At 37.0% G+C, this 16,787-nt stretch overlaps 1 protein-coding gene and 1 long non-coding RNA gene across 3 annotated transcripts in view; one reads left to right on the top strand and one right to left on the bottom strand.

Moving 5' to 3' along the window:
• LOC115428416 (uncharacterized) overlaps window positions 1-16,787 on the top strand; it is a 590,809-nt gene that overhangs the window by 375,528 nt on the left and 198,494 nt on the right. The window lies entirely within an intron of this gene.
• nrsn1l (neurensin 1-like) lies at window positions 3,752-16,354 on the bottom strand. Of its 2 annotated transcripts, none has more exons than XM_030147447.1 (4): window positions 16,259-16,354; window positions 10,286-10,359; window positions 6,902-7,054; window positions 3,752-4,802 (listed from the first exon to the last, which is right to left on the bottom strand). In XM_030147447.1, the coding sequence occupies exons 2-4, from the start codon at window positions 10,343-10,345 to the stop codon at window positions 4,392-4,394; spliced, it is 624 nt and encodes a 207-aa protein (XP_030003307.1). In that variant the 5' UTR covers window positions 10,346-10,359; window positions 16,259-16,354; the 3' UTR covers window positions 3,752-4,391. The 2 variants fall into 2 exon arrangements, with proteins under 2 accessions (XP_030003307.1, XP_030003309.1); XM_030147449.1 differs by having other exon boundaries at window positions 16,226-16,335.

The raw sequence follows: 16,787 nt of genomic DNA on the forward strand, positions 1-16,787 counted from the left end.
GGACTCTGGTAGTAGATGCTCTGTAGAGGTCAGGGGAGTCCTGGTGATCTTAGTCCAGTCTTCACCACTCTCTGCATGCATTTGTGGTCCATGATGGTAGAGCTGCTGTACCACACGGTGATTTAGCTGGTTAGGATGGACTCAACACCGCAGCTGTAGAAGTTGCTGAGGGTCTTTGGTGACATGCCAAACCTGCTCAGCCTCCTCAGGAAGTACAGCCGCTGCTGAGCTTTCTTTACCAACTGTGTGGTGTTTAGTGTCCAGGTGAGTTCCTCTCTGATGTGGGTGAGGGTTAGGGTTAGGTCTTGTTGGATGTTCCTGGACTGCAGTGGTTAGTACTGACCAAAAATGGGCGTAGGAAGGGCATCCTAATCTCAGGACAATCAATCATCTGTGGGAGGTGTTGGACAAATAAATCTGACCCATGGAGGTCCACCTCTCTACTTCCAGGACTTCAGGGATCTGCTGCTAACGTCTTGGTCTAGATACCTTAGTACACCTTCAGAGGTCTGGTGGAGTCTAGGCCTTGGGTCAGAGCTGGTTTTGTGCAAAGATGGGAACCTACATAATATTAGACACATGGCAGTGATGTTCTGCTCCCATAGATGATCGACTGTTGAGATTCAGTTGTTGTTCTTCAGATACTTTTGGTAGGTATGAACCACTTTACACAGGGATTGAACAACAAGATCTGGAGATGCTCTGACCCAGTGATTTGACCATCACAGTTTCTTCCTTGTCCAAGTTTCTTTCGCCCATTTCGCTGTTTCTAACACATCAACTTCAAGGTCTAAATGTTCACTTTCTGTCCAATATATCCCACCCACTGACAGGTTCCATTGTAATCAAATAATCAACATTAATGCCACTTTGCCTGTCAGTGATTACAGTGTTGTGCTCTTTTCTCAACCCTGTTTGCATCTTCAAAAACATTTTCCAATAGCTGTAATTTACTGGAATGTTAACCTAAAATTGTTAGCACACATTCTACTGACTAAATAGTTATTTGGCTGTTATTTAGTATAATCATACATAAAACATTATTTTTACATAACAGACCAAAAATGCAACAGCAGGGAGTTATGGTGTTTAGAGCTTTCGTATCTGGCTGTTAGCCATTAGCTCAGCAGCAAATAAAACAGCAACACTACAGAATGTTACACTGAAATGTGTAAGTGAAGGTCATTTGAGCCACATGACAGGCCGAGCAGGCGTGTTTTCATTCAGTTGCTAAACAGCTCATTCCCACTTCAGATGTGTTTTTTGTGTGTTTGCGGCATTCAAGCTGAAGGCTGTCAGTCAGTGAGTTGCCTTTCTGTCACTCAGTGGGTGGAACTGCAGTGACAGTGCAGCTGAATGCGACACCATGTGCATACCATTTATTTTGTCGAGTGCATGATGTACTGAGTTTTTTTAAAATTTAGTTCCAAAACTTAGGACATTAGTGTTGGCTCTTTAATTTAATATGCCTTGTGAAGTATAACGTGCACAGGCGGTACATTAAAACATTAAAGCCTACAAAATAGGAGGAAAAGATATAAAGGTAATCATGTATGATGTTTGGTGCTATATAAATAAAACTGAAAATATGTTCCAGCTTCTTCTACTATATTTTTCTGTGAGCTCTGTTACTTCTCAGATAAAGATGTTACACAGTAGATAATATATCAAGCTATAAAATACAACATATTGTTAAAAAAAAAAAAAAAAAAAAAAGAACTTTCCAGCCTCTTACAAAAAGCAGTGTGTAGCTGGGCTCATGTTTCAGATGTCTGTGAGCTGTTAAAAGCTCCATAAAATAGTGATTTTCTTCCTTTCTCATGGATTTAGTTTATTAGGTTTACAAATCATTCAACACCTCTGTAAAAATCAGTAAAAAAAAAAAAAAAAAAAAAAGATAAGAGATGAAAGCATACCTTTATTTTTTCTTCATTTCTATCCTAATAATCATAATAAATCCTCAGATCTTGCTGTAAATAAAAGTGTAGATAATGTTGTTCATACTGGCACCACAACCGTTAATAATAATAATACATGTTAAAACAAAATAATAAGTAGTCATTATTATAGGTCCTAAAAACGAGGAGGAGTTTATTAAATATTCTTCAAGGTGTTAAAGTGGATAAATCAGAGCAGTTCAATAATTGCAAGTGTGAAATTTTGGCACTGGAGGAAAATGATGTGAAATTGCCTCTTGATATGATTTTTATATCTCAAAAATGCTCTGATGAAACAGAATCTGAATGATTTAAATGGAAGGTGGTCATGTAACACTGAAATGACATACTAACAATCATGTCTTTAACCTTTTAACTGAGTTTGGTTAAAAGAGGCTAAATGAAGCTCCGAGTTACTGTGTATTTTACATAAAGTCATTTCAGTGAATACAAATATATAAATAACAGACTTAATCAATGGAGTAAATGAAAGTAGACACTGTATGGTATGCAGATCACAAGTTTATTTTGGTCATTTGCTTTGCACCACTGACACTTTACCCTCATTTTATTCCATTATCTTCAGCACAGTCAGTAACACAATAAAACAGTGAAACACCACTAATAACATCGAGTGGAATCAGTGCAGAGAACCGAACAGGACAACACGATTATCCTATCTATCCTTTTTATTATTTTTCCTATTCCTGCCTATTATTCAAACTAATTCAGCTAAACTGGAGGACCTAATCAAACAGGTGGCCTCTAAGGTGCCAGTGCAACCCCCCCAACCCACCCCCACCCCTTCTCACCTCAGCGCCTCACCACTGACTCTGTACTATGGCTGGAAAAAATGCGATTGGTGTGAAAATAAAGAAAGGGGATGTGAGGGACCAATCAGAAATGAGCCTTTGTTCAGAGTTGAAAATAGAGCACTTGAAGCCCAACTGTTGCCTGGAGACACAGATTGCAGGCAATTACAGAGCCAGATTACAGTGGGGAGAAAATAGGTGATATTGTCAATGGGGCACGAATTTGTGTGTGCGTGGGTGAATGCAAGTGCATGCATCTGTATGTGTGTTCATAACAGTGGAGTGGAGATATGCGTAAAGGTAGGAACACACCGGGTGATTATAATGTCCTGTAATGTATGTGCGCTAATGAACATGAACATTCCACATAGAAGCTTATACTTATCTAACCACCCATACAACTGATTCCATTATATTGATAATAATAATCATAATTAATAAAAAAAAACAGATTAATCAAAAATACTCACTATAATGTATATTATGTATTTTTACATAAAGCACTACCACATGATATGCTTATGCTGAATTACACAGCGTTTCATTGCAGCTTTTTGACCTCATTTGTTAAATTTGAATGTCATTAAAATTATATATACACTATTGCCCATGAAGTGGGAATTTAATATTAGTATTCTTCTCACAAAATAATTATGACAAAATGATTTATTCTTCATAGATAAAGTGTAAGTGGGACTCGACATGTAATCATAGTACACAGTCAAAGGTGATTACTGATGTGTATAAATAGGAATAAAAATAGGAATGTAAATGAAAACTAAATCATTACAACTTTATGTCCAAATTCAGATTGTTAAATAGCTGACCTAAAATAAAAAGACTATAAGAACAGTAAAGCAACTTTAACCTTTTCATGCATGCGTGTACAGTTGTGTATAATTGAGAAATTTGTTTTCTTTTTCCATTAGCTGCTGATGCATTGTAATATTTACATTCCTGAAAAGTTCACATATAATTTAAACATAATTAACTGAGTTTTTGTGCCTGTTGTTTCTAATATATATAAAATAAATTGCTCACACTAATTTGTTTTAGAGAGGTTCAGTATTCGAGATTTGTGAAGTTAATGTTGGAGTCTGTGCTGTGCGGAGAGCCGGTCATTTGTTAATGTTAGGTGACTCTATTTCTAGGTTAAGGGTAGCTACAGTAGTGTTGCAAACTGTTGCAACATTACAGGAGCAGAAGTGAGGATATTCATCAACATCAGTGTATGGGCTGTTGCTATGGACGTAGGCAACAGAGGCTATTGTTAGTCAAGAAACGACCTGCTCTGAGTACAAAAGAGATAACATAACATAACATAACATAACATAAGATAACATAACATAACATAACATAACATAACATAACATAACATAACATAACATAACATAACATAACATCTATTTTCTGCACATGTGGAAAGTTTTGCAATAAAATACTAAAATGGTTATGATCTTTAGCACAATTTTGAACAATAACACCTATTACAACAAAAATCTGTATATTTTTTCAAACTTCATACATGAAAAGGTTGATATAAACAAGATAAAATGGCCCCATGTGGTCATAAAACCTTGTAGATGATGCCCCTGGACAAGAACAAAAGCCTGTGCACCATGTACCTCAGCAGGAATCTATTCTAAGACGTAGGCTGTACATTTTCCACTTTGGACAGTGTGACGGGGATCTTCTCCTCCTCTAAACCTGGCGGCTTGGTGACCACATCCCCCACCTCGCTAAACCCTCTCCACTTTGACGCCTCTCCTCTCCGCTCCCCTTCCCCCGGTTTGTGGAACAGCCTCTCTTTCAACCTGGACCTGGGCAGGATCCAGACGACAATCCCCATAGCCGCGAGGGCCGATCCCAGACAGGAGAGGCCGATCCCGGCTGCCGTGCTCAAGTGCAGGCCCCTGTTGAAGTTAATGGCCTGAGTATCCACGAAGAACAGGTCCCCCTCCCCGAAGGACTCGATTCTATGGGGAGTGGAGTATCCGACCGACAGGCTGGCTACACCTGCAGTCAGGATGAGGAGACCCAGGGCCAAGGACACCTGCAAGGAGGAGACAAGAGAGCCAATCCTCAAGTGGTAACATGTGCCATCTTACTCCTTTTTTTTTTCGGCAGATGGACCTCTTTGTGATCATATTCACTTCTTGTTAGGAAAGGTCATGTTGTTGTTTGTGATGCAGAAAAAAAACATCCTAATTGCCAAACGTGCAGGCATCCGACATCTGGACAAATACCACCGCACCACTGTTTGCACTTCATCCTGCAGAGACAGCACTGTAAAATGCACTGTACAGCACAATATTCCTATCAGTTATTGCACTCTCCAGGTGAAACTCATTGCCGGCAGGTGTGAGAAATTGGCTGGTGACACCGAGCGTCACAGAGGTGGTACATCTCTGTCTGCAGCCAAGGACACACGGGGAACTGGAGAGTGCATTTTGGAGCAAATGGTTACATATTCAAAAATAGCAGCAGCGAAAAAATTGGACTGACCCTTTAACACTCACTACATTACGCTACACCATTATTCAGAATATGACACTATTCCAAATTTTTAATACAGGTCATGTAAACAGCATATTCAGTATGGATAGTCTGAATTTGTCTGTTATTCAGAGTGGTGCATTTTGCGATTTAAGACATGCACTGCAAAAAATAATAAATAAACTAAAAATGGTTTCTAGGAAATTAATCTTGTTTTTTCTCTAAAAATAAAGATATTTTTTTCAAGACTGTACTGCATCATGGAAATAATCTCATTTTTAGAAAGTATGTCTAACACTGTCTTCAGATATTCCAGTAAGCATCATTTCATCCCCATTTTAGCAGTGAAACTCGTTGCATAATTTCCCAATTTATGAATATTAAAACTGCAGGAGAGGAAATATGAGCAGCCAAAATCTTCCTTTTACAGAATAGTTTTTGTACACTCCATAGAAGTAGGTAGAATTTTTGATTCCTGTCACACACACAAAAAAAAAAAAAATCACTGCAATCTAGTCTGAAATATCAGTGGAAGAGGAATAGGGCCACTGGAAGAAAAGATTAAAACAGAAGGTCCAATATATATATATTTTTATCATTATTCTGAGCAAAGGTCAGAATTCTGAGAAAAAAGTCAGAATTTTTTACTTTAATCTCAGAATTATGACTTTTTCTCAGAATTATATATATATATATATATATATATATATATATATATATATATATATATATACGTATATATATATATATATATATATATATATATATATATATATATATATATATATATATATGATATGACCTTTTTTTTTTTTTTTTTTTTTCCCAGTGGCCCTTATCCTCTTCTGCAAATATCTGTGCTTTAGTTACACATTTTTTTGTCATGATATGTCTGTTTTTGATTTTTATGTCTCTTCTGTTGTGGCATTTATCTAACAGTTTCATCAAATGCAAAGAAGATTTTTTCATTGCTTTTTCTACGTTTTTTTATTACAGGTAAGAAATATATCCAAACACAATGTGCGTACACCTTTGGCAGATTTTTATTTCAAATCAAACAAACATTTCACTTCTTTCAAGAGCTGTTTTTGTCAGTATTTGGGTTTTAGGAGTATTCTTTGGGCATGTGTAGCCTGTAACATGTTCAGAATGTACTCAGGTAGGGCTTAAGGGCATGTTTATGGTGAGCTCAGTGCATTCTACACAAACAAACCAGTCAACAGATGCATCTCAAAAACAGATCCATCAGGTTTATAGATATGTGTAAGCATCACAACTCCAACCTTTTCAAAATGTCTGAAGGAATGAAAGATGGAGGTTTAATAATTCAGCCCTTTAAACCAAAATGTGTTTCATAAAAGCCCTGGTTATTAATAGCACTGCCTGTATTTTCTAACTCATGCTTATGCGCTTGTGACAGGTTTGTGTCTTTTTTTGGGGAACTCAGGAGTGAGAATAAACGTCCCCATTTGGATTTTTCCAAAGCCTTGTACTCATTAAAGCTTTGAAACCACAGAAATGATCTCAGACACTGTAATACATGAGGTACAGTATCTGCGTAGTCACTTAATAGGATTAAATACACAGAGGTAAAGGTAATGTAGGTTGACAGGTGAAGGAAAAAACATCCTAATAAGGAGATTCTACAGTCTCTACCTTCCAGACTGCTGAGTTCCATAACAGTGTTGACCTCTGGCTCTGAACGAACCCTCGATCCTCTGGGTCTCTGTCCCACATGGAGGATGAACACTCTTCATAGAAGTGGTGCAGGTAGGAGCGAACCCCAAACTGAAGACAGCTGGAACCCCCCTGTGAACATGGTACCAACAAAGAACTCAAACTCTGTGTGAAAATAAAAGTTTCCACACCCTCTGTCTTCTTAGTTTAGATTGTTTGCAGTGGGGTTGTGTGAGGTCGTCAGTATCAATATGAACCTACAGTAGATGGTGCACAAGAGAAACACACCAAAGCACTGGCATGGTGAGATCAATAATGTACTGGTAAATACAGGGAAGCAGACCCTTAAAATACAGATTTGTGATTTACGTGTGAGGTATTTAATGGGAAAGCCCATAAACACATAATTGAGACACTAGTGCACTAGTGTACTAGAAATAGCCACCTTAGACCTTCTAGTAAGAATCTGCTGTGAAGGTCCAACGTAAAACTTAAAGGAGTGATATTTTGCTTTTTTAAATGGAATTATTCATTTTAAAACATTTCCCTGTGGTCTACATAAACTGTAAATGCTCTGCTTGGGTCTGAATTCTTCATTAATTCATCTCCACAGGTCCATCTTCAATCCTATTTATGAGTAATGACACCAGGAAGGTTGTTTTGACCGCTGGCCCTTTAAATGCAAATGAGCCACTTCACGCCCCACCCCCTCCAGGTTGTTGACTGTGCTGCTCTGTCCCATTCAACCAACGACTGAACATTTTAGGTAATCGGCTCAAAGTTTGGACATATTTTCAGTTTTTACTACAACTGCTGCTGCTGATAAACAATTATGGCGTACTCAGAGAAATGTTCATTGGAAGTCTTGACCTTATATGTGCAAATGTCATGATGTAAGTAGTTATAGATGCAACCAGTTATAAAGGAATTAAAACAGGTTGGAGAAATCCACTCGATTTTTGCCTAAATGAATATAAAGACAACTTTGCAGCACCTGGAGGGTTCAAATTCAAACTTTTTGAACTGTTGGGGTCCAAATACACAAACAAATGTACTAAAGACTAATAAAAGTGGGTTTAGCAAAATATGACCCCTTTAACTCAGATCCTGTGTTTACCTGTGGAACTGAGAAATCAGGCCCACAGAAAATCAGGCTCAGAATCTTGCAAAATTTAAGAGATGTATTAAAACACTCATATTGTTTACCGTTTTTATGATTTTAATCACCTAAGAATAGTGTTCATAAGGATTTGACTGTTATTGTTTTTTATTAATGTATGTTTTAATTCCTTGCAAGCTAAAATCTAAGCCTTATTAATTATTTGTGCTGTATTTGTGTGGTGTATTATTTTATTTTGTATTATTTACTAAAACTTACTTTTATCAGGTCTAAGAACTGACACCATTATGTCACTTCTTTGACAGTAACACTAATTTTAGCTGACAGAACAAGTCACTTCGTTAATTGGTTCGTTTGTCACTTTGAATCTATAAACTAACATATTAAAACACAAGACTCACATAATAACACAAACTAAATGATCAACAGCAGTGACTACCTGTTTTGTGAAGAAACAGTTCTACTTCTGTCGAGCTACACAGGACATTTTGCAAGAGGACTTCAGAACTTCAATTCAAGAAAAAACAATGAAAATACTGTAAATCCAGCTAACACATGGAATACTTGTATGTGCTAATGTGAGGGTTGTGCTGTAGCTTGTGTTGTGCTGGGAGTTGACTGTTTGTTGATTAATTTCTAGCTAGTGCTGTACACAATGTTACTGCTGTAGAAGAGCAGCAGGGAGGCATTGAAGAACTCCAGAAGAGGTAGAAAGATTTTTGCAGAGACACTGAAGGAAACAGGCTGTTACCATGGATTTAGGCACCTGAGAAAAATAGTAACCTGTTATGCTTTGGGCCATTTGTTTCCAGTCGGCATCATTTCAATGTAACACAAAACAATGAACTAGTCGTTAGCGGAAACTTCATTCATGTAAAACCAAGTTCTGATCCGAAAATAGTAAAGGTAAGATCAAATTTGTATTCATTGCTTCATAACGGAACCTTTATTTCTGCACTTCTTTGAGTTTTAGCAGTTGCAAAATAAAACTTGTACTGTTGGATCTGCTTAGTGTTAGCTTAGCGCTGCAAAGTTTGTCACATTAGTCCAGGGGGGTCAAATTCATTTTAGTTCAGGGGCCACATTCAGCTAAATTTGATCTGCAGTGGGCCGAACCAGTAAAATAATAACATAATAATATATAAATAATGTCAACTCCAAATTTTTCTCTATGTTTTAGAGTGAAAAAAGTAAAATTGAACAATGAATATGTTTACATCTACAAACTGTCCTTTCAAACAATGTGAATAATATTAACAAACTGAAAAAATAAGTGTAATTTTAACAATATTCAGCCTCAATTTATCATTTCCACATGTTCATTATAACTTACAGATCACAGTGGGTCTACAAACACACAAAACATTTAATATCAGGCAGAATATTGTTAACATTGTACTTACTTCTCTTAAGACATTTCAGGTTGTATATAATTGTTCAGGTTATTCACATTTTTTTTTTGAAGTTATACTTTGTGTTAGTGTAAATACATGAAAATATTTACATTTACTAGGAGAAAAAAATTGGAGTTGTCATTATTTTTATGTTATTATGATAGTATTTTACTGGTCTGACCCACTTGAGATTGAATTGGTCTGAATGTGGAACCTGAACTAAAAGGATTGTTAATATCTTAGTGTAATTTTTACATTTCACAAATTCATCCCAAGGGCCAGACTGGACCCTTTGGCGGGCCAGATTTGGCCCCCAGGCCACATGTTTGACACTTGTGCATTAGTCCATTGTTTTATGAAATTATTCAGATGCTGGTCTCCGACTGTTTGCTTGTTTTCAATATTTGCCCATTTAAGTCCTTGTTATTTGATTTGTGTTCTGTTTTCTGCCAATTAGTTTTGTTGACCTTTTAGCTGATGCTCTTCTGGTCACATGAATGTATAGAATGTGGATATTATTACAAGTGTCTAGTAGTATTACCATAGCAACACACACAGCTGTGAGTACAAGTGCACAAATCGTACAAACTGAACCTTTAAGAAATGCTTTTTTGGGGCATTAAATGCATACTGTGCTGCTGCTTTCATCCGCAGCAGGACGTCATTTATCTTGTGCACTGATACACCTGTGTACTTGACCTCATCCACTGCAGGTAATACACTGATCACAGATAAGTGTCTTACAACCCCTCTTCAAATAATCTGAGCTGACCCTTGAAGTGCATTTGCGCAACAAGATCTTTTAAGATTTTAGAAATAAGATCATAAACCAGGTAAATGAAAGCTTACCTCGCTGCTGGAGGATTCTCCCCCTGAGCCAGAGACACAGGCCTCAGAGCAGAGCGCCATCGCACCTCGTACACCTACAGTAAAAACACAGATTCACACTGCAGTGGAGGTAATGCACACCCTGCGTCCTGAAAACCTGAGCGGTGTACATATCAGCTACTGTAACACTAACATTGTTTACCTTCTGAATATGAAATTCCCTCAATAAAACCTTCCTGTCATAAATCTTGGACTGTGTCACCGGAGTGCCCCTCTTATTGTCGCTGCGTGTGAACGATTGAAGGCGACTGTGGCCTCGCTGTGACTCTATTACCGCCCACAGATGACTCACATATGCAACTGCTTGCATGCTGTATTTTTTTTTTCATAGGCATATATACACAAACACCCCTCTGCTGTAATTCTCATGAGATTGTTTGATGGATGTCTTTCATTCTCTGCCTTCAAACCCTCTTCAAACAAACCACACATCCAGCAGTATAATTTAACCTGGCTTCAATCTAAAGCATAACCCTGTCAACTACTGTCCTCCAGCACCTGAGAGGATGAGTAAAACCTGGCAACCTGGTGACTTTTACCAAATAAATAAAACAAGTTGGTGTGTTTAGACCGACTGATACAAAAAGTAAGGGAACAGTTAAGTAAAATTAGCTGAAAGTGAGGAATTTCCTAATAGTTAAACTATCTTCTAGAGCATCAAACATGTGGCCTGTGGGCCAAAACCGGCCTGCCAAAGGCTCCAATGTGGCCTGTGGGATGAATTTGTGAAATGCAAAAATTACACTGAAGATATTAACAATCAAGGATGTTAAATTTATTTTAGGTCAATTCAATCTAAAGTGGTCAGACCAGTAAAATACAATCATAATAAACTATAAATAATGAAAACCATTTTTTCCCTTTGTTTTAGTGTAAAAACAGTAAAATTACACAAATGTTTACATTTACAGACTAGCCTTTTACAAAAAATGTGAATAACCTGAAAAAAAAAAGTCTGAAGTATGTGGAATCTTACCAATATTCTGCCTGTTACTAAATATTTTGTGTATTTGTAGAGCCACTGTGATCTATAAGTTGTAATGCACATGTATAAATGATAAACGAAGGCGTAATATTGTTAAAATTGCCATTATTTTTCTAAGAATTTTCTGGTTGTTCATATTTGTTCATGTTATGTTCAAGTGCAGTTCATACATGTAAACATTTTCATTAAGGAATTTTGCTTTTTTTCACTCAAAAACATAGAGAAAACACTGAAGTTGACATTATTTATCAGTTCTTATCCTATTATTTAGATTATGTTACTGGTTCGGCCCACTTCAGATCATATTAGGCTGCATGTGGCCCCTGAACTAAAAGGAGTTTGACACCCCTGCTCTAGAGCATGGGCATCAAACATGCGGCCTATGGGCCAAAACCGGCCCACCAAAGGGTCTAATGTGGCCTGTGGGATGAATTTGTGAAATGTTAATGTGATATTATGAATTGCGTACTTCTAATTGGTGTGTTAGCTCTATGCATTATAAACTTTCCACGTGTATGTTCATGCCGCGTAAAATAACATGAAATTAGCACAATTAGCAGTTAGGGTTAGCATTAGGGTTAGGGGTTAGCGATTAGCGTGATTAGTGGTTAGCACGATTAGCGGTTAGGGTTAGTGGTTAGTGGATATGTAAACTGGAGATCTTAGCTACACTGACCCGCGATCAAATAGTGTTGAATAACACGCAAAATGATGAAAATGTGTACGTATGGCATGCCAAATACCATAACAACTGGTGTGACATACAACTATCATAATGACTATAAATACTGACAACTCCAAATTTTCTTTGTTTTAGTGTAAAACAAAGTACAAACTATCTTTTCACAAAAAATGCAAATACCCTGAAATATCCTAAGAGAAGTGTAATTTTAATGTGTATTTGTGGATCCACTGTGGTCTGTAAGGCTATGTTCACACAGCAGGTCTTAATGCACAATGGAGATTTTTTGGTGAAACATGATTTTTTTGTGTGCTCGTTCATATTACACATTAAATGCAACTTCTATCATTTTGAGAATGAACTGAATGCGACCCTGAAGTGACCGCATGTGCAAAAGAGGTCCTGATGTAATACATGGTCACACAGGCATGCACTGTGTTTACGGAGGTCATTATATTTTTCCTGCCGCTCCTCCTTCTGGGACGCAGAATTGTGACGTTTGTCACATTTCAATGACGTAAAGATTGGATAAATGCAGCCTGGCTGTTCAGACTGAAGTCACATGGCAAAATATCCGATACAAATTGGATATCCGATACAAATTGGATTTAGGACCACATCGTATTTTTTCGATTTCGATCGTATTTTTTCGATTGCACTATTTCTACTTTGTCTCTTTTAATATTTGTTGCACTGATATGAAGAAGCTCCCCCAATTTCGTTGTACAATGTATAATGACAATAAAGAGCATTCTATTCTATTCTTCTATTCTACATATGAAAGTGGCCTACGTCGGATTTGAAAAAATCAGATTTGTGCTGTTCAAACTGCCTTTAACAGATCGGATAGAGGTCAAATATGGGCAAAAAAATCAGATTTGGGCCACATTTGCCTGTAGTCTGAATGTAGCCTACGTTGTAATGCATATGTGTAAATGATACATTTAAAATTGCCCTTATTTTATGTAAAATTTTTATACATTTTTAAAAATAAATCTCAGTTTTTTATGGTTGTTCACATTTTTGTAGATGTAAACGTTTTCATCATGTAATTTTACTTTTTCACACTAAAACAAAGAGAAAAGTTTGGAATTAACAGTATTTATACATGATTATGTTATTATTTTCGGCCCACTTCAGATCATATTGGGAGGATGTGGTTCCTGAACTAAAATGAGTTTGACATGCCTGTTCTAGAGTGGGTGACAACCTAAATGTGTACTTTGTTGGTTTTACTTTCATTTCTCATCTGTTTGATAAGTTATAGCTGTACAATTACAAGTAAGTTTGACTGCATTAGTAACATACAGTATATACATAACAGTATTAAAACCAAAACTGAATCTGCAGCTCAAATGTCCAAAGTCTGGAGTCGTGGTTCATTCAAGGACTGATAATCATGACTATTTTTTATTGTTATTGATTGTTTTATCCATTGATCAGTTTGATATTGGGTTTGTAAATGGTTCAGTGTTTAAAGATGATGTCTTCATATGTCTTGTTTGGTCCACAACTCACATTTATTCAATTACTGTCATAAAAGAGGAAAGAATCAAGAGTCTGGTTGATTAGTTTAATAGCCAGCAACCAATCAATTCATTCAAAGCAGTTATTCTTTCATTTACTCATTTATCAACAACGCATGCAAGTCGCAAGAATGTGTTTCTCTTTAAAGACTGTGCAAGTTTTATAAAGTATAAAGAGGTGAAGTCCCACCCCTTTTGAGGGAGACTATTTTGGGGGAGAAAACATATTAGAATCAAAGGTGAGAGACAACTAATTTTTTAATCTTGTTTGGATTATATCAAGATAATTTTAAAAGTCCGAATAGTTACAGTTTGTGGTAAAAATATCAGACTATGGCAGTGACAGTTGCAGAAGTAAGTTCATCATGATGGTCTCTGTCCATGATCTGTTCAGAGTCACTGATCATGTCTGTGCAGCTTCAACATGACCAGACCTGTGATGACTTTAACCTCTTTTAATACCTTTTGAGCCTAATCTTAAAGATGAGTTGTGACATGCTGAGTTAATGGTCATTTTGCTGTTGGTGATATGTGTCACCTGAGATGACAGATGCAGTCCACTGCATGTCACACTAAACTAGGTGATGCTGTTTGACCTTTACCACAAACTATGACACTATTGACTGGTAAAGTCGCATGTGTAGCTGATGGCACTCAAACAAAGAGAAAAAAAATCTCTCTGTACTGACTGTCATTTACGTTTTTTCCCTTAAAAAAAAGGTCAGCAGAGGGGCCAGACTAGGTAGAGATTACTATTACTACACTGAACAAAAAATATAAACGCACCACTTTTGTTTTTGCTCCCATTTTTCATGAGCTGAACTCAAAGATCTAAAACTTTTTCTGTGTACACACAAGGTTTATTTCTCTCAAATATTGTTCACAAATCTGTCTACATTTGTGTTAGTGAACACTTCTTCTTTGCTGAGATAATCCATCCACCTCACAGGTGTGGCATATCAAGATGCTGATTAGACAGCATGATTTTTGCACAGGTGTGCCTTAGGCTGGCCACAATAAAAGGCCACTCCAAAATGTGCAGTTTTATCACACAGCACAATACCACAGATGTCACAAGTTTTGAGGGAATATGCAATTGGCATGCTGACTTCAGGAATCTCCACCAGAGCTTTTGCCTGTGAATTGAATGTTCATTTCTCAACCATAAGCCATCTCCAAAGCTGTTTCAGAGAATTCATGAAGAAGACTGCGAGGAAAATGGTAGTCACACCAAATACTGACTGATTTTCTGACCCCCCTGGACCACCCAATACAGTAAAACTGCACATTTTAGAGTGGCCTTTTATTGTGGCCAGCCTAAGGCACACCTGTGCAATAATCCTGCTGTCTAATCAGCATCTTGATATGCCACACCTGTGAGGTGGATGGATTATCTCAGCAAAGGACAAAGGAGAAGTGCTCATTAACACAGATTTAGACAAATTTATGAACAATATTTGAGAGAAATAGGCCTTTTGTGTACATAGAAAAAGTTTTAGATCTTTGAGTTCAGCTCATGAAAAATGGGAGCAAAAACAAAAGTGGTGCGTTTATATTTTTGTTCAGTGTATTTTATATTCTTACCACTGCATCTGTCATGTGACTTATTTTGATTTAATGAAAATGTGCTTCTTTATTTACACTGCTGCCCATAATAATTTGGTTTTCAGACACATTCCTCTTTTTATTTCTATTTATACACATCATTTATCACCTTTGTCTGGAGGTGTAATGACTACTGATGCCCACTTACACTTTATCTATCAAGAAGAAATGACATGGACACAATCATTTCACGAGAAAAGGTAAACATATTTTACTCCAATTTCATGGTCAACAGTGAATTTACATACTTTGGTGATACAGAAAATGGTTCTTAGGAAAGTTTATTGATTTTTGCTTTTTAAGTTAACATGTAGACTGCCTTTTGCCGAAGTGCATTCATTTATTTATTCACTTATTTATTTAACCTAACGCCTGTTTTTTTTTAAAGAAAGTTTATCCATCCATCCATCCATCCATCCATCTTTAATAAAACTCTCCATCCCCGTGGTATGACCCAAACCCTCTTATTCTCTTACAATGTGGTAATAAAAACTTGATTTATTTGACTTTTCCCGTGACCCCTGAACACATCTGACTCTAATCCAGTTCAATCCCATAAACGCTGTCCATGGTGCTGGTACGTTTAACACAATTTACCCTTTTATTTCTAACAGTAATAATTCTAACTTTGTGTATTTTGCACTTGTCAAAACAAAGTTACAAAGTGCTACACTGTAGAAAACGCATGTTGGAAAAAACATAAAACTCCAAACATCATGTAAAAATAGACCAATGAAATTAAATTGGTGATAAAAGGCTTGAGGTTCAACTGTGGGGTTTTGTTTTTCTCCTGCAGTCTGAGGTTGCAACAGGTAGATTACAGTAAAAGGCTGTTCTGTGATTTCACGGCTGCTTCGCTGTTGACTCAGATATGATAATATCTGAAAATATTTATCCGATTAGTCCTATCTCTGGTCATTTTAACCCATAACCGGTATAATCTAAACACCATCACCGGACATCACAGTGAGTCATCGCGGCCACGCAGCCTCTGTCCGCTTCACACTTTAATCCGTCTCACTTCATTTACACCAACTCACTTTCCCTCCGCTTTTTTTTTTCTTCCTCCTCTCACTACATCAGCTTCCTTTCTTGAGTCTAACCTGAGTTTAGAACCACCGAAGGGTCGTCCTTACCCGCCCCTGGCCGGAGCGCTCGCCCTTCTCACTGGGGATCCATGAGCCGTCGGACCGATGGATGTTCAACGCTGCTGCTGATGTGAATCAGTGAAGGGGCGCACTGAGCATGCGTGGAGAGCGCATAAACAAAACAAGCAGTGATTAATTATGACATCTGTGATCTTCATCAGTGTGAGAAAATGTGATCAAGTGGAGGCAATAAATAAACAAATGAGTAACTTGAAAACAGTATTTTACCATAAATCAGGAGTAGTTTGTCAAACCTAAAATAATTTTACAATAATATGGATTTTTTTTTTTTCTTTTTTTTTTGCTCTTTGGTGAGACATAATTTCAATGGTGGCCAAAACATCTGAAATATCTGAAAATATTATAGTCTTTACCCTCATAATATTGATGAAACATGCAAATGGTTGCTCTGAGCACATCAAATATCAACTGAAGTGAGTTCTACTGTTGTTTTATCCAGTTTTAATTTTGATATTAATGTAGGCCTAATGAATAGGGCTGTGTATTGGCAAGAATC

The sequence above is a fragment of the Sphaeramia orbicularis genome, chromosome 11 (genome assembly GCF_902148855.1).
Source record: "Sphaeramia orbicularis chromosome 11, fSphaOr1.1, whole genome shotgun sequence".
Classification (NCBI taxonomy): Eukaryota; Metazoa; Chordata; class Actinopteri; order Kurtiformes; family Apogonidae; genus Sphaeramia; species Sphaeramia orbicularis.

Excerpts from the sequence above, each read along its gene's own strand:
- nrsn1l (XM_030147447.1), bottom strand. The coding sequence starts at position 10,345 with ATGGCGCTCTGCTCTGAGGCCTGTGTCTCTGGCTCAGGGGGAGAATCC. Across the intron at positions 7,055-10,285 it reads GAGAATCCTCCAGCAGCGAG|GGGGGTTCCAGCTGTCTTCA; the intron begins GTAAGCTTTCAT and ends CCATGTTCACAG. Across the intron at positions 4,803-6,901 it reads GGAACTCAGCAGTCTGGAAG|GTGTCCTTGGCCCTGGGTCT; the intron begins GTAGAGACTGTA and ends TCCTCCTTGCAG.